General features: G+C 43.7%; 1 protein-coding gene across 1 annotated transcript in view; it reads left to right on the plus strand.

Moving 5' to 3' along the window:
- Positions 1-27,995, plus strand: part of WDFY3 (WD repeat and FYVE domain containing 3) — a 197,175-nt gene that overhangs the window by 162,850 nt on the left and 6,330 nt on the right. Inside the window, exons 44-64 of the mRNA XM_014949934.1 lie at positions 2,115-2,283; positions 2,494-2,657; positions 3,529-3,677; positions 3,951-4,071; positions 4,441-4,526; positions 4,880-4,960; positions 5,508-5,562; positions 5,968-6,087; positions 6,940-7,057; positions 8,960-9,066; positions 9,827-9,980; positions 13,040-13,131; positions 14,275-14,487; positions 17,099-17,246; positions 18,790-18,944; positions 19,371-19,529; positions 21,034-21,213; positions 23,219-23,401; positions 24,307-24,403; positions 25,869-26,198; positions 27,770-27,881. Coding sequence (XP_014805420.1) covers positions 2,115-2,283; positions 2,494-2,657; positions 3,529-3,677; positions 3,951-4,071; positions 4,441-4,526; positions 4,880-4,960; positions 5,508-5,562; positions 5,968-6,087; positions 6,940-7,057; positions 8,960-9,066; positions 9,827-9,980; positions 13,040-13,131; positions 14,275-14,487; positions 17,099-17,246; positions 18,790-18,944; positions 19,371-19,529; positions 21,034-21,213; positions 23,219-23,401; positions 24,307-24,403; positions 25,869-26,198; positions 27,770-27,881 — 2,993 coding nt within the window. The remainder of the gene's footprint in view (positions 1-2,114; positions 2,284-2,493; positions 2,658-3,528; positions 3,678-3,950; positions 4,072-4,440; positions 4,527-4,879; positions 4,961-5,507; positions 5,563-5,967; positions 6,088-6,939; positions 7,058-8,959; positions 9,067-9,826; positions 9,981-13,039; positions 13,132-14,274; positions 14,488-17,098; positions 17,247-18,789; positions 18,945-19,370; positions 19,530-21,033; positions 21,214-23,218; positions 23,402-24,306; positions 24,404-25,868; positions 26,199-27,769; positions 27,882-27,995) is intronic.

Genomic DNA, 27,995 nt, shown 5'->3' on the forward strand with positions numbered 1-27,995 from the left:
CTTCTCCAGACTCAAAAGACCCAAGTCCCTCAGCCTCTCCTCCTAAGAGAGATGCTCCAGGCTCTTTTGTTAGAGCCCAGATTAATTTTGTCTCAGTTCACTTCCCATTTTTACGATTAATGAAGTGTACACATTTGTTTAAAAAATATGAATCCTGCCTTGATAATGACAGATTTGTTTGGAAGTGGCTGTTCTGCAGGCATTTCAGTATTACGCTGCTTCTCTGTTAATTACACTCACAGTCTTGCCCATCACTAAGTATGATGTGTAATGTGTGTTCACTCATGTTGAATTACATTCAACAATAAACTAATACCTATAAATGAAAGTAATTCTATTATACAGAATACCTAACATAAATTTTTACTGTTTTCCTTTCTTCATGTTAGCAGCGCTAGTTAGGATTTCTCTTTGTAGGGTGTTACATAAATTGTTTCCGCAGAGGTTTTAAGCGTCATTTAAGTGGCATTTTTGTGGTGCTGAGGAGTGAAGACGTGGTTGAACATAAGTGAGCAAATTAGATGACAGTGCCTTAAATTATTATTTTTGGGGACAGCAAATTTGACCAGAAATAATGAATCTCCATGTTGCTGATCTTAATCTCTTTGTCATCCCAAGCATCCGCTTGGAACAAAGCTAGTTTGGTTTTGTGGGTCTTTTAGTTTCCCACTATATTATCACACAGATGAAGAATAACAAAAAAAAATAAGTTATATATTTCCAGTTATTATTCCAGAAGTGAACAAGAGAAAATCTTGACTGAAATGGCACTGGTATTCTACAGTTCTACATAATGTAAAGCATTGAACTGGATTTATTTGATTTATAATAATAATATTTTGTGATTATCCCAACCTAGTTTTGAAATTATTGGGAAATTTAGGCTATAAAACAAATAAAAAATTATATGATGAAGAACTGAACACATTCATAAGCTTTCTAGAGTTTGAGGGTGGAGTTAAAGAGTAGTCGTAGAAGAAAATTTTCAACTGCAGGATGAAATCAGTGGGTTTTCGTCCATCCACACGCATCACTGTGTTTTAATTTTGGAAAAGTTCTTTAATATTTCTTTTATCTTCACTTGAATCTCCTTTGTTAGTTCTGATGTGTTTATTGTCCTCATTTAGTTCCTCTATTTCAAATATTACCTCCATAATCAAGTGAGGAACATAAGAATTAGCCTGAGGTGGGAGACGGGATGGACAAAAGAAAAACAAAAAACAAAACTGTATCTCCTGTGTTAGTTCTGATGTGTTTATGGTCCTCATTTAGTTCCTCTATTTGAAATATTACCTCCATAATCAAGTGACGAACATAAGAATTAGCCTGAGGTGGGAGATGGGATGGACAAAAGAAAAACAAAAAACAAAACACCAAAAAAAAAAACCAAACCTCAACAAAACCAACCCCAAACAAACCAAAAAGAACTCCAATCCAGAAAACCACCACACCACCACCATAATTAAATGTATCATAATCCATTGTTGTCACCCAAAGGTAGAAATGTTGTTCAAAGAATAAGTTTGATTAAACGGATACTCCTGTGGGCAGGAGACCGGCACAAACCATCAGAATATTTACTGAAAAAAAAACAACCCAGTTGAATTAATTAAGAATTTCTGAGCCTTAAGGCCAGTCACTGGCCTTAAGTTCGTATCACTTTCCACATGTCTGTATCTTTCCTTGAGGCAATTTTTTGTTCAAACCGTTGCCCAGCGAAGAAGTCAACTGGGCAAGGAATAAGTTGTAGGAGTTAGGACAGATGATAAAATGGCCATCTGGTCTACCAAACTGAAGCAGAACATCCCAGCCTTTTGTGACAGTTCATAACGTACTGGCCACGCTTCTTATTTATTTTCCCCCCCCAGTGTTGTAGGTTTATCTGCAGGCATTTCTGCAAGCCCATCATTAATTGGGTGGCTGAGTAGCTCCCTCTCAAATTATCTGGCAGAGTAGATCCTACCGCAGAGTTGGTGTGTCGGTGTGTGACTTGAGCATGCACAGAACACGTGGTGGGCATGCACCGTGCTGCACACACTCTTCCTGAAACACCTTTAGGGAGGTGAGTGAGGAGTTAGTTGACTGACCCAGCAATTTCTTCAATTATTTCTAAGAAACCGGCTCGTTACCGAAGAGCGATAAGTTACGACAGCAAGGAGTACTACATGCGCCTGGCTTCTGGAAACCCTGCCGTCTTTCAGGACGCTATCGAAGAGAATACAGTAGGTGAAACAACCCAGCAGGAGCCAGAACACGGGGAGGACACGATTGCAAGAGTCAAAGGTTAGATTATTTGTTCTATCCTGGATGGTTTTCTTTCAACTTACCTGCCTTTCTATCTTCTCATGCATTTGCATTAAGATAAGGATCCTGTAGGACGCTCGTTTTTCTGTCTTAGCGTCAGATCAGTGATTTCAAAGCTCAGTAGGTTTTCAAAGTGAATTTTTTATGTGTCAAGGCTTATATTTATCTGTCTCCTTTCTTCTTTTCCAGGCCTGGTGAAGCCTCCCCTGAAACGATCTCGCTCTGCTCCTGATGGAGGAGATGATGAGAACCAGGACCAATCCCAGGATCAAATCGTTGAGGGGAGTTCGATTGACGAAGAGGAGAAGACTGACAATACAACTTTGCTTCGGCTTCTCGAAGAAGGAGAGAAGGTATTGTCTGCTTCAAACACACCAAGCCCTTACTGTACTGGAATTTCTGCTTTACGTGTTGCAAGCAGGAATGAATGTCCTAAATACCTTCCCTGATCTACAGCTGAATTTTATTAATATTTCATCAGCTTCTTCCTTGAAACCAAATGTGGCTCAAAAGAGATCCTGAGCTGAAAACCCTGGAAAACATTCTTTTTCTTTCCTTCTGCCTGCTAGGGGGAAAAAGAACTTGTCCTGAAATGAAAGCTGGGAGCTATCTCAGGCTTGGATGATTATCCTGTTGGCTTAATGAGTCCAGACAGAAAAAAATATGTTGAAAATCTAAATACTGAACTTGGCAGACTGTCTTAAATTAATTGTTCTCTCCATTAGAAGAAAATTCCTGATAACTAGTATTTTTATTCCTAAGAACAGTGTTCAATGACCGTGTTGCTGCGTATTTGGTATTTCAGACTCTTAGTGTGTGAAGTGTACTAGTAAATACATTTTGTGATCAGAGTCAAGTGGGCTACAGGTTCTAAAATACGCTCAAGAAGCATGGTGTGAGTGAATAAATTAGTAAATATAAAAATCTGTATCATGGAGAGGAGGCTTTACTTAACTCCCTTCCCAATTGCAAATTGCAGGTGGTAGGTATATCTCTGAGTAAAGGGGGGAAATGGGAGAATTTTTTGCTGTATCTACAAGTCGTAAAGCAGTGTCTAGGGCTCGTTCTAACAGAGCAAGAGTCTGAGCCTGAGCTCCTCAACTGGCATTTGCTATAAATGTCTGCTTTTCCTTCCAGATTCAGCAGGGGCTCGTTCTAACAGAGCAACAGTCTGAGCCTGAGCTCCTTAACTGGCATTTGCTAAATGTCTGCTTTTCCTTCCAGATTCAGCACATGTACCGCTGCGCTCGGGTCCAGGGACTGGACACCAGTGAAGGGCTGCTTCTCTTTGGGAAAGAGCACTTCTACGTCATCGATGGGTTCACCATGACAGCCACCAGAGAAATACGGGACATTGAGACGCTGCCTCCAAAGTGAGTAGCTTAATGGAGGGTTTCCTCCCTCTTTAATAGCTGAACAAGAAGTATTTAATGAGATTTTGGAGGAGTCAACTCCAAAATAATGTCAGATTCAGGAAGACCTCGAGAGCAGGTTCCTCTGTGCTCACAAATTTCACAATATGCCATACCTCATTGAGCAAATCGCCTCTTTCTATAAGCAGACTCTGGTATGAATCAAGAGAATAGTTCTTTTAATTCATGATCTTTTTAATCACTTCTCTCTTGCCTGTTTATGCTCGTTTACAGGATGCATGAGCCAATCATTCCTAGGGGAGCAAGGCAGGGTCCAAGTCAACTCAAAAGAACATGCAGCATTTTTGCATATGAAGATATCAAGGAAGTACATAAAAGGAGATACCTTTTGCAGGTAACTTGGACACCGTAATTTTATTGAGGAGCCAACTTTGGGATTTTTGGACGATGTTACCATTTTTAAGTATAATAAGTACATAACTGATCAGTATTTGGGAAGTGAAGCTATTCACTGTGTTGAAATGGAAGCGCTTAAGTTGGGCATCCTTTTTTTGAACATTTGGCTTACCATGGTTTGGTTTATTGGGTGTCTAAGTGAATTTTAGTCTTCCAAAAAGAGAACATCTGGCTGCATGAAGCAGAGGCTGCTTCACCATGATTTGGTGTTAGATATAGTACAGTATGGCCAAGCAGGTCTGCATCTGACCTTCAGAGAAGACGAAATCTTTTAGTGTTGACATGGGTTTGTCCTCTTTTCTTTCAGCCAATTGCAATTGAAGTTTTCTCTGGAGATGGACGGAACTATCTTCTAGCTTTCCAAAAAGGAGTTAGAAACAAAGTTTATCAAAGGTATTGTAAAATAAGTTACAACATAGAATATTTGTAAATATCTGTGGTGAGCCATGTTGGAGCCTACAGCGACCTAACAGCCAGAAGGAGGTTGCAAGTGATGGGTGTTATGGCCGTGGATAACCTGACAGCAACTTAGTGCTGCCCAAAAGAACCTCTAGGAAACACTAATGCCCACGTGTGAAACTTGCCCTGTGCATTGAGTGAGAAATGAATCATTCCAAATTTTGCTGAAGATGTTCCATAGCTGCTCAAAACAAAGTCTGTAACTGTACTAAATGAGCTCTATTTCCAAGGCAGACATACCGAGGACAGAAAGGCTAATCTTAATCTCCTTTTGGCTGGTGATGCAGGTTTTTGGCAGTGGTGCCATCTCTAACTGACAGTTCGGAGTCGGTGTCTGGGCAGAGACCAAACACCAGTGTAGAGCAAGGGTAAGTGGTTCTGTTCCTCACCGAGCTCTGTAGCTCATCCCTTTCAAATAAATGATGTTTGCGTTAAAGTCAGGATTCACTGAAGAGTTCTGCAACCTCCAGTGAAAATTGGGCATTACCAGAATAAATAGTGATGTTGTGCTCCAGTTATTTTAAATGTATTAGTATCATTGGCAGAGGCATTGGTATGTCTTCTTACTAATTAATATACGTTATCAGGATTAACTTTATCGCTATACAGATATGTTCTGAAAGGAATTTGGGAGCCAAAGCTATCAGATTTGTCTAAGTTAAAGATAATTTCCTCATTGGCAGCCTGTTAGGTATGTTTGTGCTTTCATTGAATTGCATAATTTTAACAGACTGTGTTTATAAACACACACAAACAAAAAAGGCACTGGTAAACAAAGCAAAAAGGAACAAAGCTCTGTTTTTGCAATCGTTTGCAGTTAACCAAAATTTAATCTTAAAACTTTGGATTGTCTTGTGAAGGTGTAACCCAGATCTTGCTGCTAAGTTAGGAAGTGCACTTCCTTCTTCCCATTAGGTCTGGCTTGCTTAGCACTTTAGTGGGAGAAAAATCCGTTACTCAAAGATGGGAAGTAAGTATGAAAATTTTGGTGGTTTGTTTTTTGTTTTTGTTTTTTGGTTTTTTTGTTTGTTTTTGTTTTTTTTTAAATTAAATTCCACATTTTGTAGTGATACATAATTAATCAGTGTACATAAGTCATATCCTCTTATTCAATCAGGTGGAATGTACTGCAGTAGAAAGTGTATTCCAGCATTTTAAGTTTGTGCTATTTGTTGATACTATCGTCCAGTAGAAAATGATTCTACTGTTGAAAACACAAGGGGAGGGACTGTAGTAAAAGCAGAGTAAGGGTTGTAATACTGAAGTGAGTTGCATATGTTTGGGGAGGGCTGAATGCTCTGACAGCCTGGCAACGTAGACGTTTGATTGTTGTAAAAGTGAAAGCTTTACAGTGCTGTTATCTGTCTTCCTTAAGAGAGGAGAAATCAGTAACTTCCAGTACCTGATGCACTTAAACACGCTGGCGGGCAGATCCTATAACGATCTCATGCAGTACCCTGTCTTTCCCTGGATCCTGGCAGACTACGATTCGGAGGTAAATCAAATACCTCGTCAGCAATCTCTTTTTTTTGTGTGTGTGTTGGGGGTTTTGCAAATGTTCCAGCTGGCTCATGTTGCCCTGGCAAAGCCCAGGCTTATCTTTATCGAGAGTTGTTGGATTTTGTCTGTTGTGTAATGTTCCTCCCTCTTACCAGTGGGTAGGGTGTTGGAGATTCTTGGCACGTTGGCAGGTCCTTGTCTGGGCTGATTTTATGGCCATTACTGTGCACAGATGAGGGCTGGGATACATGGCTTGTTCTAGGACAGGTGCCTGTCTATGTTGCAGCAGTTCCTGTAAGTCTTTCCATGAGCTTTCCACTGAATATCCTGAAGGACAAGAAAGCATGCTTGTCCAGCAGACTCTGGTAGAGGCTACTACAAAATCTGACCCCATGGTGAAGAATTTGCTTTTGAAAAAGATGAAACATCCTATTAAAGCTTCTGTGGGAAGCTGTTGCTACCAGCCAGACCGTAACATAAAATATTGTTAGGGTGTATGTCAAGTACTCAAGAATAGAATTAGAGGAAATTGGGGAACAGGATGAGGGGAGCAGGGCAAAAACTCTATTATATATAGTCAAATCTGGAGCCCAGATATGGGGGCAAAAACTCTATATATAGTCAAATCTGGAGCCCAGATATGACTTAAAAATCACTGACTCTCTCAGATCAGACTGAAGGACTGTTGTAAGCAGATCCAACACTGCACCTGCTGTGTGTGTAGAAAACAAAGGTGACATCCTTAGGAGGCACTTGGTGTTAAATGTGGTGATCAGCAGTGCTGAAAGGCTTTGTTTGGTTTGGGGGGATTTTTTTTATCAAGTTGGTGTCTGTTTTATTTTTAAAGGAACTGGATCTTACGAATCCCAAGACGTTTAGAAACCTGGCCAAGCCCATGGGAGCTCAAACAGAAGACAGGTTAGCCCAGTACAAGAAGCGATACAAAGACTGGGAAGATCCAAATGGTAAGTAATGATACATCCTGCAGGAAGAGCAGAGGGACACGTGCTTGTCACACGATGGGAAAAGTCACAGATTTTTATATTATAGGTCAGGAGGTCTGGATGTGGATATTATAGGTCAGGAGGTCACACAGAAGTCTGCTGTGACTCTCCAACAAATACAGATTAGAATCATAGAATGGTTAGAGTTGGAAGGGACCTTAAAGATCACCCAGTCCCAACCCCCCTGCCCTGGGCAGGGACACCTCCCACCAGACCAGGTTGCTCCAAGCCCCATCCAGCCTGGCCTTGAACCCTTCCAGGGATGGGGCATCCACAGCTTCTCTGGGCAACCTGTTCCAGTGTCTCACCACCCTCACAGCAAAGAATTTCTTTCTGGGATCTCATCTAAATCTCCCCTCTTCCAATTTAAAACCGTTCCCCCTTGTCCTGTCACTGCACTCCCTGACAAAGGGTCCCTCCCCAGCTCTCCTGTAGCCCCTTCAGATATTGGAAGGGGCTCTAAGGTCTCCCCGGAGCCTTCTCTTCTCCAGGCTGAACAACCCCAGCTCTCTCAGCCTGTCTTCACAGGAGAGGTGAAGCCCTCTGAGCATCCCTTCAGCCCTCTGAGCATCTCCGTGGCCCTCCACTAGACCCGTTCCAACAGGTCCATGTCCTTCCTGTGCTGAGGACTCCAGAGCTGGACACAGAGCTCCAGGTGGGGTCTCACCAGAGCAGAGCAGAGGGGCAGAATCACCTCCCTGGCCCTGCTGGCCACACTTCTCCTGATGCAGCCCAGGATGTGGTTGGCTTTCTGGGCTGCCAGTGCACACTGCTGGCTCATGTTGAGCTTCTTATCAACCGACACCCCCAAGTCCTTCTCCTCAGGGCTGCTCTCCAGCCATTCTTCACCCAACCTGTATTTGTGCCTGGGATTGCCATGTCTCAGATGCACGACCCTGCACTTGGCCTGGATGAACTTCATGAGGTTCACACAGGGCCATCTCTCCAGCCTGTCCAGGTCCTTCTGGATGGCATCCCTCCCCTCTTTAGAGCAAAGGGACATTCCTTTTCTTGCCGTGTTGTTTGTTTTAAATCCAAATGGCAGCTTTTAAATCAAAATGAAAGCTTTTGTTTATATGTAGTTATAAAGACAAAACAGTATTAGCAGTATTCTACCTTTTCCATTTCTTATCTTAATGTATGGTTTACTTGCTAAGGAAACAGCATTTTCTTAAAAAAAATCTTAAAAAAAATCAGAATGAGATGCAATTAAGTTACATATTCTTGATTTTAGATCTTCCTTATGTATTGGGAATAAAACCTGTGTGTTTGGCAAGGCAGCCATTATACAATACATTTATTCTTGTGTGCTTTTATCGAAGACACAAGCCTGTTTAACTACTGTGGTGCTCTTCTGCATCAAACAGCAGTAGATGGCAAAGATGTTCATTTCTAGAAATGAATCATATGTTCTGGGTGCATTTACGCAGACCTTTTGCCAGGAAATTAAGAAAGTAAAAGCTGTACAAAATCTGTAGCCAACAATTCTGAGACGTGTTTTTGCCCAAGCCACGGTAACCAATAAGACTGAAAGTGAAAAAAATAGAAACAAAAAAATGGCCAACAATTCTGAGACATATTTTTTGCCCAAGCCACGGTAACCAATAAGACTGAAAGTGAAAAAAATAGAAACAAAAAAATGTTTCTTCAGCAGAAATCACTGTAGCTGTGTTGCAACACTTCAATTAGTTAAAATAAAAAATGACTAACCATTCAATATTGCTCTGCAGAAGCCCGTTGAATTAGGGCTGCTGGACTGCAGCCAAAATTAAAATGCAGCAGTAATTAATTTTTTTTTCAGTATAGTACTGATACTGTCACCTGACTGCTTTATTTGTCCTAATGATTTTTAATCTTCTGCAGGAGAAACTCCAGCTTATCACTACGGGACCCACTATTCATCAGCCATGATAGTGGCTTCCTATCTCGTCCGCATGGAGCCTTTCACTCAGATTTTCTTACGGTTACAGGTACAAATTACATCACCTCACTTCGTGTTTCCTGCTGTACATTTGAGACTTAAGTGAAAAAATACACTCAGTCGGCTTAGTTTTCATCAAATATGGGAGAAGAAATCTTTTTAGCAGAGTTGCTATTGCCTGGGAGGTTTTTGATGTTTCTGTGTGAAAGATGTAATGGATTTCACGCTTTTCTTCCTTCTTGTTTCAACCTTTTTTCTAAATGTATGCAGAACAAAATATCAGCAGACAAAAACTAAAGCAGGTTTTATTGTGAAAAACATTTTGCTCATCAAGCTTTATTTGTCTGTTGCTGAAAGAATCACGCGCCAGTTGTTTAGTTCTGTGCCAGAGGTGTGGAAAGATTTTAATATTTTAATTAATTAATTAATATTTTAAACCAATATGTCCATCCAAAGAGCCATTTTAGTCCTGAGTGTTAAAATAAATGTTTGTAGAGCCGGGAATTGTTTACCAGTTGGGTGATTAATGGGGTCTGTAATATTACATGTCAAATATTTTCCTAGATGGAGACCATGAGGCAAAAAGATTTGTGTTTCTCTGGAAAAGGACTAGATGATTCGCTTCTTAAAATTCTGTGTCTGCGTCTCGGTGTTTTTTATTTAGTATTATTTAGTACCAAAAAGCAATGCAACTCTTTAAATCCCTTGTGTTAAAGGAGGAAACGTGCCACGTTTCTGGACCTTCTTTATTAGGTCAGGGGATGTTCTGATTTGTCTTCTTGGCGACGTCTGGTGTCTCTGTCTCGCAGGGTGGGCACTTCGACCTGGCCGACCGCATGTTCCACAGCGTACGGGAGGCTTGGTATTCAGCATCGAAGCACAACATGGCAGACGTCAAGGAGCTCATCCCAGAGTTCTTCTACCTCCCCGAGTTCCTGCTCAATTCCAACAATTTTGACCTAGGTAGGCCAGGAGGAGCTCGGTAGCGTCGCTGCGGCTGCAAGAGCGGAAGCGTCTCGTAATACGGGCAGAAAAAGATCTATTTCAACTGCATGAGAAAGTGATAGATGGCTTGGGTGTTCTGATACGAAAGCATAAGCAGAATTACTTCTGGTATTTCCTCGTCCTACATGTTTATTCAGTGTTATGTTTGAAAGTCTGGCAGGAATTCTTACTCCTCTGAGTGATACCTCACATGTGTTTTTTCAGATTTATCAGACTTAAGATATTTTCTCAGGCTGTGAGTGCTAGTTTTAAGCAGCTGATGCAAAGTTTATCCTGAGAATTGTTGAACAAGACACTGAAATACCCAAAAAGGACTTTTATTTGGGGTGGTGTGTTTTAGTTTTTGGGGTTTTTACCTGTTCAAAACGCCCAGATAATCATATTTTACTTGGCAGTTTCCCTGGCTTGCATTTTTCTCCATGTAACTTGCTACTCTGTGATGGTGCTCATTGACAGCCTTTACTTTTAGAACTGCCTCTTAAAAGTATTCCTAAAGGTTTTATTGAAATGTCACAGTTTGTGAGCGCTACTCTGTGACGGTGCTCATTGACAGTCTTTACTTTTAGAACTTGCCTCTTAAAGCATTCCTAAAGGTTTTATTGAAATGTCACAGTTTGTGAGAGTGCTTATTCAACAGGAGTAAAATTTCACACCCGCTGGCCTTAGGAGATACATGTTCCTTAGTATGTCACTCTTCACAGTGGCATCAAGCTCTTATTTTCTGAGCTCTGTGCTGTGAATCTGATAGCAATAATGAAGACTAACCAAGTCGTAAGTTTTAACAGCCTCAAATCCTTTATTCACAATGTGTTGTAAGAAATTGGAAGCACAGCCTTACAGAAACAAAAGCAAAACCAAAAGAACAACTCTCACAACCTCTCCCCAAGATATTTCACACAGTTGGGTTTGACCATTACCAGAAGATGGTGAAGTCTTCTCCCCTCAGGTCTGTATCTGATAATTTTGGACTGTGACCATCAGAGCCCTAGAAATTATTCCTTGAGCATTGGAACAACAGTAGAAAAGGTTTTGTTATGAACAACTGTCAAACACCGTGTGATACTTTTGATTGTGTTAATTCATAGCAATTCCTTTTCCCTTCCCCCCTCAGATAAAAAGAGAGGAAGATTCAAAGTCTGGTGACACAAGAGATGTTTCTGGGAGCGCTGGGCTTAGTACTTGTGTACCCCTGTAAATACAGTAACTCCATTCAGGGATACACAATATGTTTGGCTTGGATAGAAATAGTGTGACCAGCAGAAGTCAGGAGGTGATTGTCCCCCTGTGCTCAGCACTGGTGAGGCCACACCTGGAGTGTTGTGTCCAGTTTTGAGCACCTCAATCCAAGAGAGACATGGAGGTGCTGGAGCGGGTGCAGAGGAGGGCAACGAAGCTGGTGAGGGGGCTGGAGAAGAAATCTTCTGAAGAGTGATTGAAGGAGCTGGGACTGTTTAGTTTGAGGAAGAGGAGGCTGAGGGGAGACCTCATCACTCTCTACAACTACTTGAAAGGACACTGTAGAGAGGTTGGGGCTGGTCTCTTCTCACAGGTAATTAGTGACAGAACAAGAGGGAATGGCTTCAAGCTGCAACAGGGTAGGTTTAGATTGAACATTTGGAAGGAATCCTTCCCAGCAAGAGTGGTCAGAGACTGGAACAGGCTGCCCAGGGAGGGGGTTGAGTCCCCATCCCTGGATGTGTTTAAGAGCCGTTTAGATGTGGTGTTGGGGGATATGGTGTAGGGGAGAGCTTTGTAGAGTGGGGTTGATGGTTGGACTCGATGATCCCAAGGGTCTTTTCCAACCTGAATGATTCTATGATTCTATGTTTATTGTGAAGAAAAGAAATCCTGCAATGAAATACCATTCCACCAAGGCTTCTCAGTAGTTTGCTGTTACACTGTCTTGTACTGGGATTTATTTTCTTCAAAATATGCTAAGTTGACATGTAAGTACCAAACAGATGCCAAATACAGGAAATTATGTCCTCTCTTAAATTGGTACATTTATTCCAGTTGTCCTCATAGAATAGGGACAGGGAAGTTGAAATGCGATAAGAGAATGAACCTTCCTGTGGTGATGCCTCTGGGTGGCGGTTCCCAATAGCACAGTTGGCTGCTTGGGTGCAGGCTAAACCAACAGAAGAAGGTTCTGGTTGTACAATGATTGCAGAAGACTGGTTCACTGGCTGTTGTTTTCATTAATTTCATTTAATTTTGTGAAGAAAAGAAATCCTGCAATGAAATACCATTCCACCAAGGCTTCTCAGTAGTTTGCTGTTACACTGTCTTGTACTGGGATTTATTTTCTTCAAAATATGCTAAGTTGACATGTAAGTACCAAACAGATGCCAAATACAGGAAATTATGTCCTCTCTTAAATTGGTACATTTATTCCAGTTGTCCTCATAGAATAGGGACAGGGAAGTTGAAATGCGATAAGAGAATGAACCTTCCTGTGGTGGTTGCTCTGGGTGGTGGTTCCCAATAGCACAGTTGGCTGCTTGGGTGCAGGCTAAACCAACAGAAGAAGGTTCTGGTTGTACAATGATTGCAGAAGACTGGTTCACTGGCTGTTGTTTTCATTAATTTCATTTAATTTAGACCCCGCAGTGGGTCTTTCCCATGCCATGGAGAGAAAAGCAGAATTTTACTTAAATAGAAAAATAAAGGCAAAATAATCCTTTTCCAAGAGCATTTGATGGGGAAACAAAGATTTTGAGTACAGACTGTAGGCTGTGAAGTTGTGAGGACTGAGGAAGAGCAATCTAATCAACACCTCTAGCTAGAAGGGTAGTGTTTGTTTTGAAGACCATATGCTGAAACACTATCATTGTCTTCAAAAGTCTTAGCAAGGAATATTCTCCTTCTGTGAGTAATCTTATATGAACAACTGAGTCAGAATTTCTCATGTTTTATTGCCTGATATTTAAAAAAGACACAGTAATTTTTTGAAACAAAGGCTGAAATGGCTTGCTTTATAAAGGAAAAGTGTTAAATTTGATTTTTTTTTTTAATAGGTTGCAAACAAAATGGCACTAAACTCGGTGATGTCATACTCCCCCCATGGGCAAAAGGAGATCCTCGTGAATTTATCAGAGTTCATCGGGAGGTAATTTGCATTTTAATAAACACGATAGAAGGCGTCAGTTGGGACTTTCCACCGCCTATGACTTGAAGCTCGATTGGTGCAGCCCCAGTTCCTCACCACAGCCCACCAGTTCTGGGTCGATGGCTGATTGTTGCCAAGGGCTGGGCAAGGAAGAACCTCATGAGGTTCAACAGGGAAAAGTGTAGGGTCCTGCACCTGGGGAAGAAAAATGTCAGGCACCAGTACAGGTTAGGGGTGGACCTGCTGGAGACAACTTCTGAAGAGAAAGATCTAGGGGTCCTGGTGGACAGCAAAATGACAATGAGTAAAGAGTGTGCTCTTGTGGCCAGGAAGGCCAACGGAATCCTGGGCTACATAGGGAAGAGTGTGGCCAGCAGGTCAAGGGAAGTCATTCTGCCCCTCTGCTCTGCACTGGGGAGGCCACAACTGGAATCCTGTGTCCAGTTCTGGGCTCCCCAGTTCAAGAGGGACAGGGAACTACTAGAAAGAGTCCAGCGAAGGGCAACAAAGATGATTCAAGGATTGGAGCATCTCCCTTATGAGGAGAGACTGAGAGAGCTGGGACTCTTTAGCCTGGAGAAGAGAAGGCTGAGGGGAGACCTTATCAACACCTACAAGTATCTCAAGGGAGGGTTGAAGGAGGAGGGAGCCAGACTCTTTTCAGTGGTTCCCAGTGAGAGGACGAGGGGCAACGGGCACAAGTTGGAACATAAGAGGTTCCACTCAAATATGAGGAAAAACTTCTTCACAGTGAGGGTGGCAGAGCCCTGGAACAGGCTGCCCAGGGAGGGTGTGGAGTCCCCTTCCTTGGAGATTTTCAAGCCCCGCCTGGATGCTCCTGAGTAACATGCTCTGACAAGCTCTAGGCAATCCTGCTTCAGCAGGGGAGTTGGACTAGATGATCTCTATGGTCCCTTCCAACTCTAAAAAATTAAGTGAAATTCAGTGAAATTCAGGGTTTCCTCCCTGTTCCTTTATGGCTGAGGAGTACATCGAGACAAGACTCGATTCGATGAAAAGAATCGTCAAAACGTTACCAGGAATATGTCAAAATAGATAGTGCATTTTTCCTTTGTGGCAGGCCCAGCAGACTCAACCGATGGCCAACGCGGCGAGTTTTAACGCGTGCCCTTTGAATTTCAGGCTCTGGAATGTGACTTCGTGAGCGCGCACCTGCACGAGTGGATTGACTTGATCTTTGGCTACAAGCAGCAAGGTCCTGCTGCCGTGGAAGCTGTAAATGTCTTTCACCATCTCTTCTATGAGGGGCAAGTGGACATCTATAACATCAATGATCCCTTAAAAGAGACAGCTACCATAGGATTCATTAATAACTTCGGACAGATACCAAAGCAGGTAAACTCTTTGTAGAATTCTTATTTGCCAGGTGATGCTCAAATTCAAATGTACTGATATAGAAGGGGAAAGTGTTTCAGGAGTGAAACTTCCTGGGGGTGTTTTTCCATAAATATTCTTCCAGTGATGTGAAATCATTTATATTTCCATCGTAAATACAATGAAGATCAACTTTGGGCTTTGCTTGTGAGAGTAGAAATGTCTGTCTTTTTTCCCCTTTGCACTCTTAAAATAAAGGCGAAATGAATTATGATTCAACTCTAAAGCAGCATCAGAAAAAGAGAAGTGTGTTCCTGCTGCAAAGTCAAAGTGCAACTTCAAACTAATGCCTAGTGTTTAGGTATTTTAAGTTATCCTGTAATAAAATAATTTCTATAATAACTTCACGCTTCCTTTGTTTTACACCAGTCTCTGCCCGTTCTGCAGGGCTTGGGCACCTCTTGATTTGAAGACTCTATTGAAAAAAAAAATTAAAATGTAAATGAAGAGGATTGATTCTTGTAGGACAGCTATAGTTAAGGAGCTATATGGACACTTAAAATGTAAATTAAGAGGATTGATTCTTTTAAGACAGCTATAGTTAAGGAGCTATATGGACACATTTTCAGTGCAGCTTTAAAGTTTGTGTTCTCTTTAAGGAGTACATTAAATTACTAAATGTAATATTAAATTTAAAGTTTTACTCCGGGGTTTTAGGTTGGGGGGGTGATGGGGTTTTTCTCTCTCTCTTTCTTTTTTTTAGATTAGTCATTTCTTTAGGGATTTTTGGTTTCCGGTGAAACTTCAAAATATCCTCAATGAATTTTTCCAGTCCTAGGTCTGGTGGAAACCACAGATAACTGGGAACCCAACCCACGTGTTGGGAACTCCTAGACTACAGCAGCACCTCGTGTTTCAGGACAGCCACAGGGTGTTTCCTGGGGGGACCCACTGGCAGCTGTCTGTCCTTTATTGCTTGCAAAGAAGACTAAGAACTGCTCATCTGTCTTCTGTGGTGGCTTTTCTCCATTTCCTTCCTCGCTCTCTCTCAGTAACCTAGATGTGTAGTGGCTGTGGGGTTTTCTCCTCTTAATAATGACGAGTCACTGGGTTGTGATGATCATCAGACGTGCCCCAGCTAAAGCCAGGTGAACAGATAGAGACCAGGGTGGTGGAAGAGCCTTGCAGCTGAGGCTGGAGGTCTGCTTGAATTTTCAACTGCCTGTTGGATACAAACCTATAATGAGATACACCAGAATTTGCATGATGCTTTGCTAGAGGAATAGGCAGAATGCAATAAACTCAGGAAACTCAAAAAGCTCTTTCACTAAGTCATTTTTGGTGGCTACTGGACTGAGAACACTTCTTTATGTAACTGTAGACTTTTGCCTCAGACCCTCTGTGACTTTCCATGGGGGATCTAGGGCAGGCCATCCCAGTGATGTGGCTACTGGGCATGTTTTCACTCCTTTGCTGCGTGGAGATGAAACATGAGGACTACATCTTCTGTATCCCATCTCCTCCACCAGTAATGCCCCTCTTAGTTCTGTTCCCCATTTTAAAAACACCTTCCAGAGCTGGTGTTGCATTTGGAACCAGACTCTTGCAGACACTACGAGGGTCCCCATGGGGACAGCCAGCCCGGGATGGGTGGGAAGAGCAGAATGAGTAAACAAGAGGAGCGGTCGCTCAAAGGAGAACGTTCCTTCAGATGTTCCCTCTGGTTTGGATAGGCAAAGGGCTGTGAGGAAAATACCTTTCAGACTTGGAATTTCAGTTCTCCTTTCAGTGCTTGTCATAGCCTGTCTGTGAAAGAGTAATCGAAATATTACAAAATACCACTCGATATTTATATTTGTCATTTAGATATTGTAATACATAGCACCTACCATCCAAGATTTTTTTTATTATGAATTTGCCACCTGATATGACATTGATGGTCACGGCTTATTAGAAGCTCTGATCGGTTTGATTAACACTGAGATACCAGGGGTGGTCACTGAAGCAGCAAAATGGCAACTCAGTCACTCCTAATGAGTGACCTGAGAAGATAATCAGGTGCTAAAATGGCAACTCAGTCACTCCTAATGTCCGCAAGTTTGCGGACGACACCAAGCTGTGTGCTAAGATGGGTTTCTTGTGCATTATTGTTGTTATGTGGCCCAATTCCATGCCCACCCTGTTCTTTGGTAGCCCATTCGCCTCCAAGCGCGTGACCTGCTGTTTGTGGGGGACAGTTTGTTCCAAAGCCAAAAGTCGTTTGCCTCCAACCTGCTGGGGGACAGTTTGTTCCAAAGCCAAAAGTCACCTTTCAATTTAGGTTAGAACTTAATTCCATCTTATGCATCAGCTTTGAGATTTTTTTGCTTGCCTTGCTTCAACTGCTTTCGTAACTGGAGGTAGCTCTAAATATATTTTATTTGTTATGTACTTGTTGGATTTCTTATTGTTTGTTGAAGTCCTATTGAAATGGTTGCCATAAAGTATTAGTGATTACTGAGAAGAGTTAAGTAGCCTCTGCTGACCTGCAGAATTTTGAGAAGGTAAATGGGATGTACTGATGACCTCTTTATGCTCGTGCTCTTGTAAACCCCTAATTTTTCACGATGATTCATTTCTTAATGAATTTCAGCTCTTCAAAAAACCACATCCACCCAAGCGTGTTAGAAGCCGACTGAATGGAGAGACTGTGGGAACCTCTGTGCCCCCTGGTTCCACAAGTGACAAGATTTTTTTCCATCATTTGGACAACCTGAGGCCATCTCTTGCCCCAGTGAAAGGTAGACTGTAAACCCACAGTAATTATTCCTGTTTCTTTGCCCAGAACATTGAGAGTTTCAGCAAAATCGTTCTTTTCCATTTTTTGCTTAGTTTTAATGCTCTTAATGCCTGCACTTTTGTGAGAGAGAGAAATTTTAAATATCCTAATATCGTAAGATTATGTTCTCAGCTATGTTAAAATGTACTCGGGAAGCACCAAATCTGTGCTGGTTTAATACGACTTTTTAAAAATAGATAAAATTGGACCTAAGCACTTCTTTAAAGTCTTAATTTAACAAACAGTACTCAGGATGCATTGCTTCTGGGCCTGCGATAGCCTCAGTTTTTGTGACTTTTGTAGCAGAAGGATTCTGTATCGCAGTGCTGAGAAATACTGAGAGATGTTGGGAGGAAAAGGGTGGGGTTTGTAGCTGCACTGAGATGAAAAAAGGTAGGTTTTGACTTCATAGCTGAACTTGGATTGGACAAAAATTAATTGTCTGTGAGGTGGGTGGATGCTGTACAGTGATTTCTTTCCTAGTTACAGAATGACATGGGGTTGGAAGGGAGCTCTGGAGATCATCTAGTCCAACCCCCTGCCAGAGCAGGGCCACCCAGAGCAGGTCCCACAGGAACGTGTCCAGGTGGGTTTGGAATGTCTCCAGAGAAGGAGACTCCACCACCTCCCTGGGCAGCCTCTTCCAAGGCTCTGCCACCCTCACAGCAAAGAAGTTCCTCCTCATCTTTAGGCGGAACTTCTTATGTCCAAGTTTGTGCCCATTTCCTCTTGTCCTGTCCCTGGGCACCACTGAAAAAAGACCAGCCCCATCCTCTTGACACCTTTCCTTGAAGTATTTAAAAGCCTTGATCAGATCCCCCCTCAGCCTTCTCTTCTCCAGACTCAAAAGACCCAAGTTCCTCAGCCTCTCCTCGTCAGGGAGATGCTCCAGGCCCCTCATCCTCTCTGTAGCCTCTGCTGTCCCCTCTCCAACAGTTCCCTGTCCTTCTGGAACTGGGGAGCCCAGAACTGGTCCCAGTGCTCCAGATGGGGCCTCCCCAGGACAGAGTAGTTGATGAAATGAATCTGTGCTGCCTGCTGGAAAGGGAGAAGGAGGTACTATATAACACAGGACATAGCAGGGCTACACTCTAAGACAGGCAATTAGAAAGCACTAATCTCTATTTGCAAAGCTTGGGGGAAAATAGGTAGGACACCACAGGCTGTAGTCAGGAACGTCATCTGTGGAAGGCTTGGCCAAGGTGTTGGAATTGATATCAAAAACTTACTTTAGCTTGTGCTGAAAATGGTACAATGGCTTCCAACATCTCGTGCAGCGTTGCAGGTGGGATTGGAGCCATCTGTGATCCTCGGGGTGTTCTCACCACCACTTCATTTGTGAGGAACGTAGCAAAAGTTGCCATCACTGCAGCTGAAACAGAGATTTGTGTACCATAGCCCATACGGAGATCCTGCTTTTGGAGAGCATCAAGTATTTAATGTGATCAAACAGCATCTGTCTGTGCTAGCAATAAAGCAACCCTGTCTTTTTTTTTTTTTTTTAGAGCTCAAGGAGCCGGTGGGACAGATCGTGTGTACAGATAAAGGCATTTTGGCAGTAGAGCAGAATAAGGTTCTTATCCCACCCACCTGGAATAAAACTTTTGCCTGGGGCTATGCAGACCTCAGCTGTCGACTGGGTACCTACGAGTCGGACAAGGTTTGTCATCTGCAATTGGTTTCAGTGCTGAATGGACCAAAACCAATTAGTACTCAATAATGGGGAAAGAAAAAAAAAAAAAAATCTTAAAAATGGAAATTTGTTTCACGTGCGACTGAAATCACCTTGTACTGCATATGTTTTATTGCTTCCTATCTGGGGGGCTTCATCAGAACACCGGCACGATGACATAGAGCAATTAATAATATTTTTTTTACCAGGTCTGCAAAACATGAATGAAATAAATCTGTGCATTAAAGCTCATTTCTCTCGGGAGGCATCTTATGGCAGAGGCTGGAATTGCTTCTGTTAAGGGTGTTTAATGGGCCAGCATGCAGGGGGGGCACTCGGGTTTGGTGGGGGTTTTTTTATCCTACCAAAAAACTAATTCTGCAAGTAATTCGTCTTTGTTTTCTTTATTTTTAGGCAGGAATTGTTTATGAGTGTTTGTCAGAATGGGGTCAAATACTGTGTGCCATTTGCCCCAACCCCAAACTAGTTATCACTGGAGGAACAAGCACAGCGGTGTGCGTGTGGGAAATGGGCATCTCCAAAGAAAAAGCTAAAGCCCTTACACTGAAACAGGTAAAATACAATAAAAGTGCCTTTTACGTAAATTATTGTAAAAGCTCCAAGAAATTATGAAGGGGGTATTGCTCACCTAGCAAGCTTTGAAACCATGAGTCCAGCAGACCTTTGGAGAACTGGGTAATCGAGCTGTTGATCTGCATTGAAAGCGGGCAAAATGCGTCTTTAAAATTACATTTTAAGGATGTTTGATGACAGAGAGCTTTTGGGAGAGATGGAGAGTTTGGTAGTGATGTTAGCAAAATTATACAGGTGTGTTTAGTGAATTCACCTGCTTTATTGTAGCGTTGTATGAAAACTCTGCCAGGGAGGGCAGCAGACGCTGCCTTAAAGATTTATTTTCCTTTTTTTATTTTTTTTTAATTACTTTTTTCTTTTAAAATGCATATATTTAAATTAGGCTTCTGTGCAAAACTTTGCTCTTCCTGGCAGAGGTGTTTGTGGAGCAGAGTATGCTTGTTGAGGGTCACCTGAAGTTGTTCTTGCTTTGTTAATTTGAAACATCAGCTTTTAATCTAACAGGAGAGCCCCTACGCTTTGAAGTCAGTGCAGAGCAAGTCTTGTGTTTACTAAAAAAAACTTCCAAAAAATCCCACCTGCTACCAAAGCATAAAAAGAACCCTCCCAGCTACCTCAAAATTATTCTGGAAGCTGTGTAGGTTGTTAAGTGTTAACTGTTCCTGGTAGGACTTTAATAGCAGGGCTTTTCCTGGAGGAAAGCTTCCACTCAAGAGAAGAAATTCAGAGAATTAATTTAATAACTCCCCTTGCATGGTTTCCATCAGCTGTCCAAGGCCGGGTTTCCAAAGCCTTTTACTTAAGAACAATGCAAGATAAAACACTGTATCTTGAATTTCAGGGCAGCAGGTTGAAGGCTGTTCACTGTACTTTAGCCAATGATTTGTGACTGAGTAAAGTTGCAATAACCTGAGTCTATTCCAGACTCCTGTCCCGAAGGTGAGGTCAAACCTCAAATGTAAAAGCAGGGTCTAATACAAATAGATGCTTGTAATTTTCTCCTTCTTCCAGTTGACTTTGCCTTTTTGGCTGCATCTCTTTCTTGTCTCTTTTTATCTTTTCTCAAACGTCAACAGAAGTTTATACAGGAGGCATTTTATATTAACAAACAATTTCTGGTTTTAGAATGTAATTTCAGGTGCACCCTGGAACACGTACTGACCCTGTAAATAAGTTATTGATGCAGAATGGGTTGGACATCTTTTTCTTTTTTTTTTTTTTTCTTCAGTAGAAGTCTATACATAAACATTAGAGCCTTAAAATTTGGGTTTGCGAGAGTGCTTTTTAAACGGAAAAAACTATTCCTTCTATCATTTTCAATTAGGAAAACAGTTGCCAACTGAATACTTGTAAGTCATTTGCAACCTGTGTTAGGATATTCATGTTTACGTTACCTGAATCTTCTCAGATGAGTGGATTTAATGCTGTAATTCTTGTGCTCTGTCTTGATTGCAGCTTATTCCTCCTGCCTTTTGTTTTGCAGGCGTTGCTGGGTCACACTGACACTGTCACCTGCCTGACAGCGTCGCTGGCCTATCACATCATTGTGAGTGGGTCACGGGACCGCACCTGCATCATCTGGGATTTGAATAAACTCTCTTTTCTGACACAGCTTCGAGGTCACAAGGCTCCAGTTTCAGCTCTCTGTATAAACGAATTAACGGTAAGAACCAAATACCGTTGACCAACGGGCAAGGGGAGCAGTAGCAAGAGTCAGAACTTGTTAAAACCAAAGAAAAATAAGCTTGGCTCTTCTCTTCTCTTGTATAACTCATCTGGAAACTAATTAGCTGGCGTGGGGAATTATTTGAGTCTTCTGTCATGAGACACAGGAGGGTTTGTTCCTTGCGGAGCGGCTTGAGTTCAGAAGGGCTTATTCCCAGCCCTTCAAAGTGGGCTGTCCAACCTGCCACGGGGACTAAGACAAGATATTTTGATATGAGACCTTGGTTGACTTCTGTTCTTTTACGCTTCATTTAAAGGCAGCAGAACACACCTTGGATGAAGCTGCGTTGACAATCGTAGTGGAAACAGACATATCCTCAGAGCTTGTCTCCCTGGTGGCCCTATACGTTATGGGTTGCCATTTATCCAGCTCAAAGAATTGGCCTGAGTTGAAACTCTTCTGTAGGTAGTCTGCGAGGGCTGGATTGAACGTGTTGCAACTGGAGCAGATGTAGTGGTTTGAAATCAAGACAAAACAGGGCTGTATCGCAAGGAGGGGGTAGCAAGAGGCAGGGTTTGCTCCCAGCTGCCAGTGGTCTGGTGGTTGTCGTGTTGCCCATGTTTTAGACTGCAGCTCCCATTTCCCCTCTGTGCTACTTTGGACCATCTCTTGCTCTTTTCCCAATAAGGAAGCTAATGACAGGCTGGATGGATGGGCCAAGGCCAATGGGATGAGGTTCAACAAAGCCAAGTGCCGGGTCCTGCCCTTGGGTCCCACCAACCCCCTGCAGCGCTCCAGGCTGGGGGCAGAGTGGCTGGAGCTGCCTGGCAGAAAAGGACCTGGGGGTGTTGGTGGACACCGGCTGAACAGGAGCCAGCAGTGTGCCCAGGTGGCCAAGGAGGCCACCAGCATCCTGGCCTGTGTCAGGAGCAGCGTGGCCAGCAGGAGCAGGGCAGTGATGGTGCCTCTGGACTGGGCACTGGTGAGGCCTCACCTCGAGGGCTGTGTTCAGTTCTGGGCCCCTCACCACAAGAAGGACATTGAGGGGCTGGAGCATGTCCAGAGGAGAGCCACCAAGCTGGGGAGGGGTCTGGAGAACAAGTCCTACGAGGAGAGGCTGAGGGAAGTGGGCATGTTGAGTTTGGAGAAGAGGAGGCTGAGGGGAGACCTCCTTGCCCTCTCCAGCTCCCTGAAAGGAGGGTGGAGAGAGGTGGGGGTTGGCCTCTTCTCCCAAGGGAATCATGAGAGGAGCAGAGGAAATGGTCTGAAGTTGGGGCAGGGGAGGTTTAGATGAGATCTTGGGAAGAATGACTTTGCTGAGAGGGTGGTCAGGCCCTGGAAGGGCCTGCCCAGGGAGGTGGTGGGGTCACCATCCCTGGAGGGATTGAAGAAAGGTGTAGCTGTGGCATTTGAGGGCATGCTCTAGTGCCCGAGAAGGATTTTTTTGGTTAAGTTTGGTTTTTCTTTGGTTTTTTTTTTTTTGTGGTTGGACTCAATCTCTGGGTTGTGTCTGTCTGTGGGTGGGTGGGATTTTTTTGGTTAGGTTTGGGTTTTGTTTGGTTTTTTTTTTTTTGTGGTTGGACTCAATCTCAAAGGTCCCTTCCAACCATGAATATTCTGTGATTTAAGGGGGTACATATTTGTGAAAAAGAGAGGAGTCAACATGAGCAGAGGCTTTGAAAAACTGAGAAGGGAAAGCACTGAAAATATGCTGTTGGATTGTTATGCTGTGAAAAGTGGAGGAATTGGTCTATTCATATACTGTGAACACAACAAATAGGTTGCTGCTACGTCTGGTTTTCTATGTACAATTAAAAAAAAAAAAAAGCATATCATCCTAAATATATATTTAGGTGGCCAACTCAGCTTGAATAGAACTTCCTGAAAAGTGCCAGCCTTGGTGGCTGAACTTGGGTTATGAATGAACCTGGCTTGTATTTCTTTTGCTGAAGAAAAGCTGAAGAGTTGTGTTGAAATACGGAGGCGTTCTTTGTCTTTGCAGGGGGATATTGTATCATGTGCTGGCACTTATATCCACGTGTGGAGCATCAACGGCAGCCCTACAGCAAGCAGAAACACTTTCACTGGCCGAAGCCAGCAGATCATGTGTTGCTTTGTGTCAGAGATGAACGAGTGGGACACCCAGAACGTCATTGTAACGGGACATTCCGACGGAGTTGTCCGGGTAAGTACCAGGAATCACTGTTGGGGAAAAAGAAGTTGACTCCTTAAGTATGAAATCCACCTGAACAATTAGTCCTGCAGGAGGAGGGAATCCAGATGGTGCTGGAACCAGCTGTGCCATTTCTGCACGGGGGGCTGCACCGTGTCCTGTCCACACGTTAGATGGACGTTGAAGAATTTATGGAAAGCTCTTTCAGTGAGCTGGCATTCCTATGCAGTCTTTCAGTTTTCTTTCTCCTTTTTCATCCCATTGGGATGGGGTAACTAGCAGTAGTCAGCAGCGTACAGCCTGGAATGGGCTGCCCAGGGAAGGGGTTGAGGCACCATCCCTGGAGGTGTTCAAAAGACGGGTTGACATGGTCCTCAAGAGTATGGTTTAGTGATTTATTTATTTTATTTCTTATTTATTTTTTTGTCAGAGTGAGGTTGATGATCTTTAAGGTCCCTTCCAACCTAGATGATTCTACAATTCTATGTTTCTATGATTATTTTCCTTCCTGCTCAGTTTTGGTCACCAGCTTTTGTACCAGGAGATTGTAGTTTTCATTCACCGTTTTTGTTCTACGCACCTTGAGACAATTCATTTTACTGCCTATAGAAAGAAAAGTGGAACTTGGTGTCCTGCTGGTCGGATTGCTGCGTGGAGTGGATTATTTTTTTTTTATTTGAACAGCTAAGATGTTATAAATGACAGCACAAGGCTTTGTTCACTTGTGATCCAGGCATGAACACTTGTCCTCTTATAGTATCTAACCCCCCAAAACGGGGTTTAGGGTGGAGATGTGACCTGCCTGTCACACTCCCAGGGCAAACTCAGTTCTCCTAAGCCATCTCAACTCTGGAAGTAGCTGAGAAGAAAGCTAGGAGTTGAGTCCTTGCCACTTTGCTTGTCTCCTATCCCTCCAGTTCTGGCGGATGGAGTTTTTGCAAGTACCAGAAACACCAGCTCCAGAGCCTGCGGAGATGCTGGAAATGCAAGAGGATTGTCAGGAAGCACAAATAGGTATGTCTCCTGACAAGTGTTTTGTATTTGCCTTTTCTCTGATCCTCCCCACACGTAGGTAGAACCACATGGTGTGCATGTACGCTGTATCCAGCGCGGAGTAGACGAGGGGGATTTTGTCCCAAAAGACAAGAGACATCCAGTGGGCACAATAAATAAAGCATCTGAGTTCTTGGTTCACCACCTTGCTTATGGTAGTTTCATACTGCTGTTGAGTAAGAAAAAAAAAAATCATACTCATCATAGCTTGTTTTCTGTGAAGATTGAACTTCTCTGTGTGTGGTTGTTTCTGCCGTTGGGAAACCCAACGGATGCTTCCATTTTCCGAAACTTGGATTTTTGTTATTTTTTTATTATTATTTTGAAATGGAATCATAGCAGCAGAGTTAAAAAAATCTGCTGATGGAACAGCATGCTGTTTAGACAAGCAGTGCTGACCATATCGTTCTCCCCTCTCAGAAGATTTTGGTCCCTGCTAGATGGGTGTTTTATTATAGCCATCTCCTCTTCCTCTTGCCCTCTTCGTATTGAAGATACGACCTGGATTTGGATCTGGATCACATAATGCTCATTAGTATGAGTATTTGCTTGAAAATTTTCCTCATTGTGTCTATCATAGCCTACCTCGGGTGGACTATCATAGGAAATCATAGGATATCACCTCTCTAGGACCCGAGAGGTGATCATCCCCCTGCACTGGGCACTGGTGAGACCCCACCTTGAGGGCTGTGTCCAGTTTTGGGCCCCCTACCACAAGAAAGACATTGAGGGGCTGGAGCGGGTCCAGAGAAGGGCAACGAAGCTGGTGAGGGGTCTGGAGCACAAGTCTTATGAGGAGAGGCTAAGGGAGCTGGAGGTGTTCAGCATGGAGAAGAGGAGGCTGAGGGGAGACCTTCTTGCTCTCTACAACTCCCTGAAAGGAGGGTGTAGCCAGGGGGGGTCGGGCTCTTCTCCCAAGTTACAGATGATAGGACAAGGGGAAATGGCTTCCAGCGGCAACAGGGGAGGTTTAGACTGGATATTTGGAAAGAATTCTTCACAGAGAGAGTGGTCAGAGACTGGAATAGGCTGCCCAGGGAGGGGGTTGAGTCCCCATCCCTGGATGTGTTTAAGAGCCGTTTAGATGTGGTGTTGGGGGAGATGGTGTAGGGGAGAACTTTAGAGTAGGGTAGATGGTTGGACTCGATGATCCCGAGGGTCTCTTCCAGCCTAGATGATTCTGTGAAATAGCTTCAGCTAAGGACTGCTGTTTTCTGACAGACCGGTGTAAAAAAACATGAATAGTGGGACTCCTGGCAGGAGCTGAATCCCTGCAAAGCTTTGAGATGCCTGCACGCCGTGTCCCCCTGCTCGTGCTGTGGTGGTACCTGTTGGGTTGTAGGTGGTGCAGCAGCAGAGTAGGGAAAAAGATGAGGCTCTAAACAGCCTTCCTAACAATGTCTTCTCTCCCGTTGGGTGAATCCAGGGCAGGAAGCCCACGAAGAGGACAGCAGTGACTCCGAGGCAGATGATCCATGCGTAGGCCAGGACACCAAGCTGCAGGAGAGCCAGAGCCAACCCAGCAGCACCAGCCACAGGCCTCGGTCGGCATCCAACAGAGCGGCGGCGGCGTGGTCAGCAGACAGCGGCTCCGATGACTCCAGGAGGTGGTCAGACCAGCTCAGCTTGGACGAGAAAGACGGCTTTATCTTCGTGAACTATTCTGAGGGACAAGCAAAAATGCATCCCCATGCTCAGGTCAACCACCCACACCCCAGCTACGCCGAAGCACGGCACTACAGCAAGCTCAAACCAGGTAAAAGAAATGAGGCACGCTTTGAGGGTTGTGGAGAGGTGGGGGTCGGTCTCTTCTCTCAAGTCACAGGCGACAGGACGAGAGGAAATGGCCTCAAGTTGCTCCAGGGGAGGTTCAGGCTGGATATTAGGAAAAATTATTTCACCAAAAGGGTTCTCAGCCATTGGAATGGGCTGCCCAGGGAGGTGGTTGAGGCCCCATCCCTGGAGGTGTTCAAAAGCCGGGTTGATGTAGTGCTGGGAGGTCTGGTTTAGTGATGATGCTCCTTGTTTGTTGTGTGGGTGTCTATTTTTGTCAGTTGGGTTGATGGTTGGACAAGATGATCTTTAAGGTCCCTTCCAACCTAGAAGATTCTGTGATTCTGTAACATGCTCTGACGAGCTCTAGGCAATCCTGCTTTAGCAGGGGAGTTGGGCTAGATGATCTCTGTGGTCCCTTCCAACTCTAAAAAAATTCAGTGCAATTCCTCTGTCAGATAAAGGCACTGTCAGCACGGACCCATGAGGCAGTCTCTCTCTGTCCTCTTTCAATTCCAAAAATGGTCAGTGAAGAGAAAAAAAAAATGCAGGCAAAGGTGTGGGTGGTGTTCAAGCTTTTCCTGAGAAGTTGTGGTCAGTTCACCCAGCGAAGCCACCCCCTTTGCCTCCACTACCAGAGCCACCTGCAGCAGGATGGTGGGGAGAATAGAAAGGACAAAAGCAAGGGAACTCGGGAGTCAGGGTAAGGATGGTCTCATGAGCAAAGGGAAGAGGAAGACAAAGCAAGGGATGGGAAAGGCAATCACTCGCCACAAGCAGAACGATTAACGGCCCAGCAAATGGTTGCCTTCCCCCAAAACCTCTCCTCTCAGTTTTACTGCTGAGCATGGCTTCAAGCTGCAACAGGGGAGGTTTAGATTGAACATTAGGAAAGAATTTTTCACCGAAAGAGTGGTCGGGCATTGGAACAGGCTGCCCAGGGAGGGGGGGGAGTCCCCATCCCTGGCTGTGTTTAAGGGCCGTTTAGATGCAGTGCTGAGGGACATGGTGTAGGGGAGGACTGTGTAGAGTAGGGGAGATGGTTGGACTCGATGATCCCAAGGGTCTCTTCCAACCTAGACAATTCTATGATTCTATGGTGTTATACAATGCAGCATGTGACCTTCTGAGAAGTAATGACAGTTGGAAATCTTTAAAAAGAGAATAGATTGTAAAAAATAAATAAATAAATAAATAAAATGAAGCTATCCCAATCCTGGCAGGCTTTGGGGCAGGGCTTCCCTGTGGATGTCACCATTCTCTTCTACAGCTCCCAGCTGGACTCAGAGAAATGAGAAGCTCTGTGTGTTGTTTTGTAGCCTCTCCTTTCTTAACGTGCACTGGGGAGTGGTTGAAAAATGTTTTTTCCCCTAACTTGAGTTAAAGAGTTTAAAGAGTTTTTCCTCTAACTTGAGTTAGAGAGAGTCCTCTCTGGGGGGAGATCTTTTTTCTTTCCGTAAAGTCACGGGTACAGGTATGTTGGGGGAGGAGGGAGCAAAAATGAGAACAGAGGAAACTTTTTTTTTCCCCCTACCGCTTCTCGCTCATTTCTAGGCTACAGATGGGAGCGTCAGTTGGTGTTCAGGAGCAAACTCACTATGCACACGGCATTCGATCGCAAAGACAACGCACACCCGGCCGAGATCACCGCCCTCGGCATCTCCAAGTGAGTAGTAGTAGAGGGACTTGAGTGAGTAGCTCCAGAGGGACTCCATGCCGTTGGTAGGAAGCCCTACCAACCACCCGTTGTTCTTGGTGTGATGCTGTTTTGTCATCTCTC

The sequence above is a fragment of the Calidris pugnax genome, unplaced genomic scaffold (genome assembly GCF_001431845.1).
Source record: "Calidris pugnax isolate Ruff unplaced genomic scaffold, ASM143184v1 scaffold42, whole genome shotgun sequence".
NCBI classification, from domain to species: Eukaryota; Metazoa; Chordata; class Aves; order Charadriiformes; family Scolopacidae; genus Calidris; species Calidris pugnax.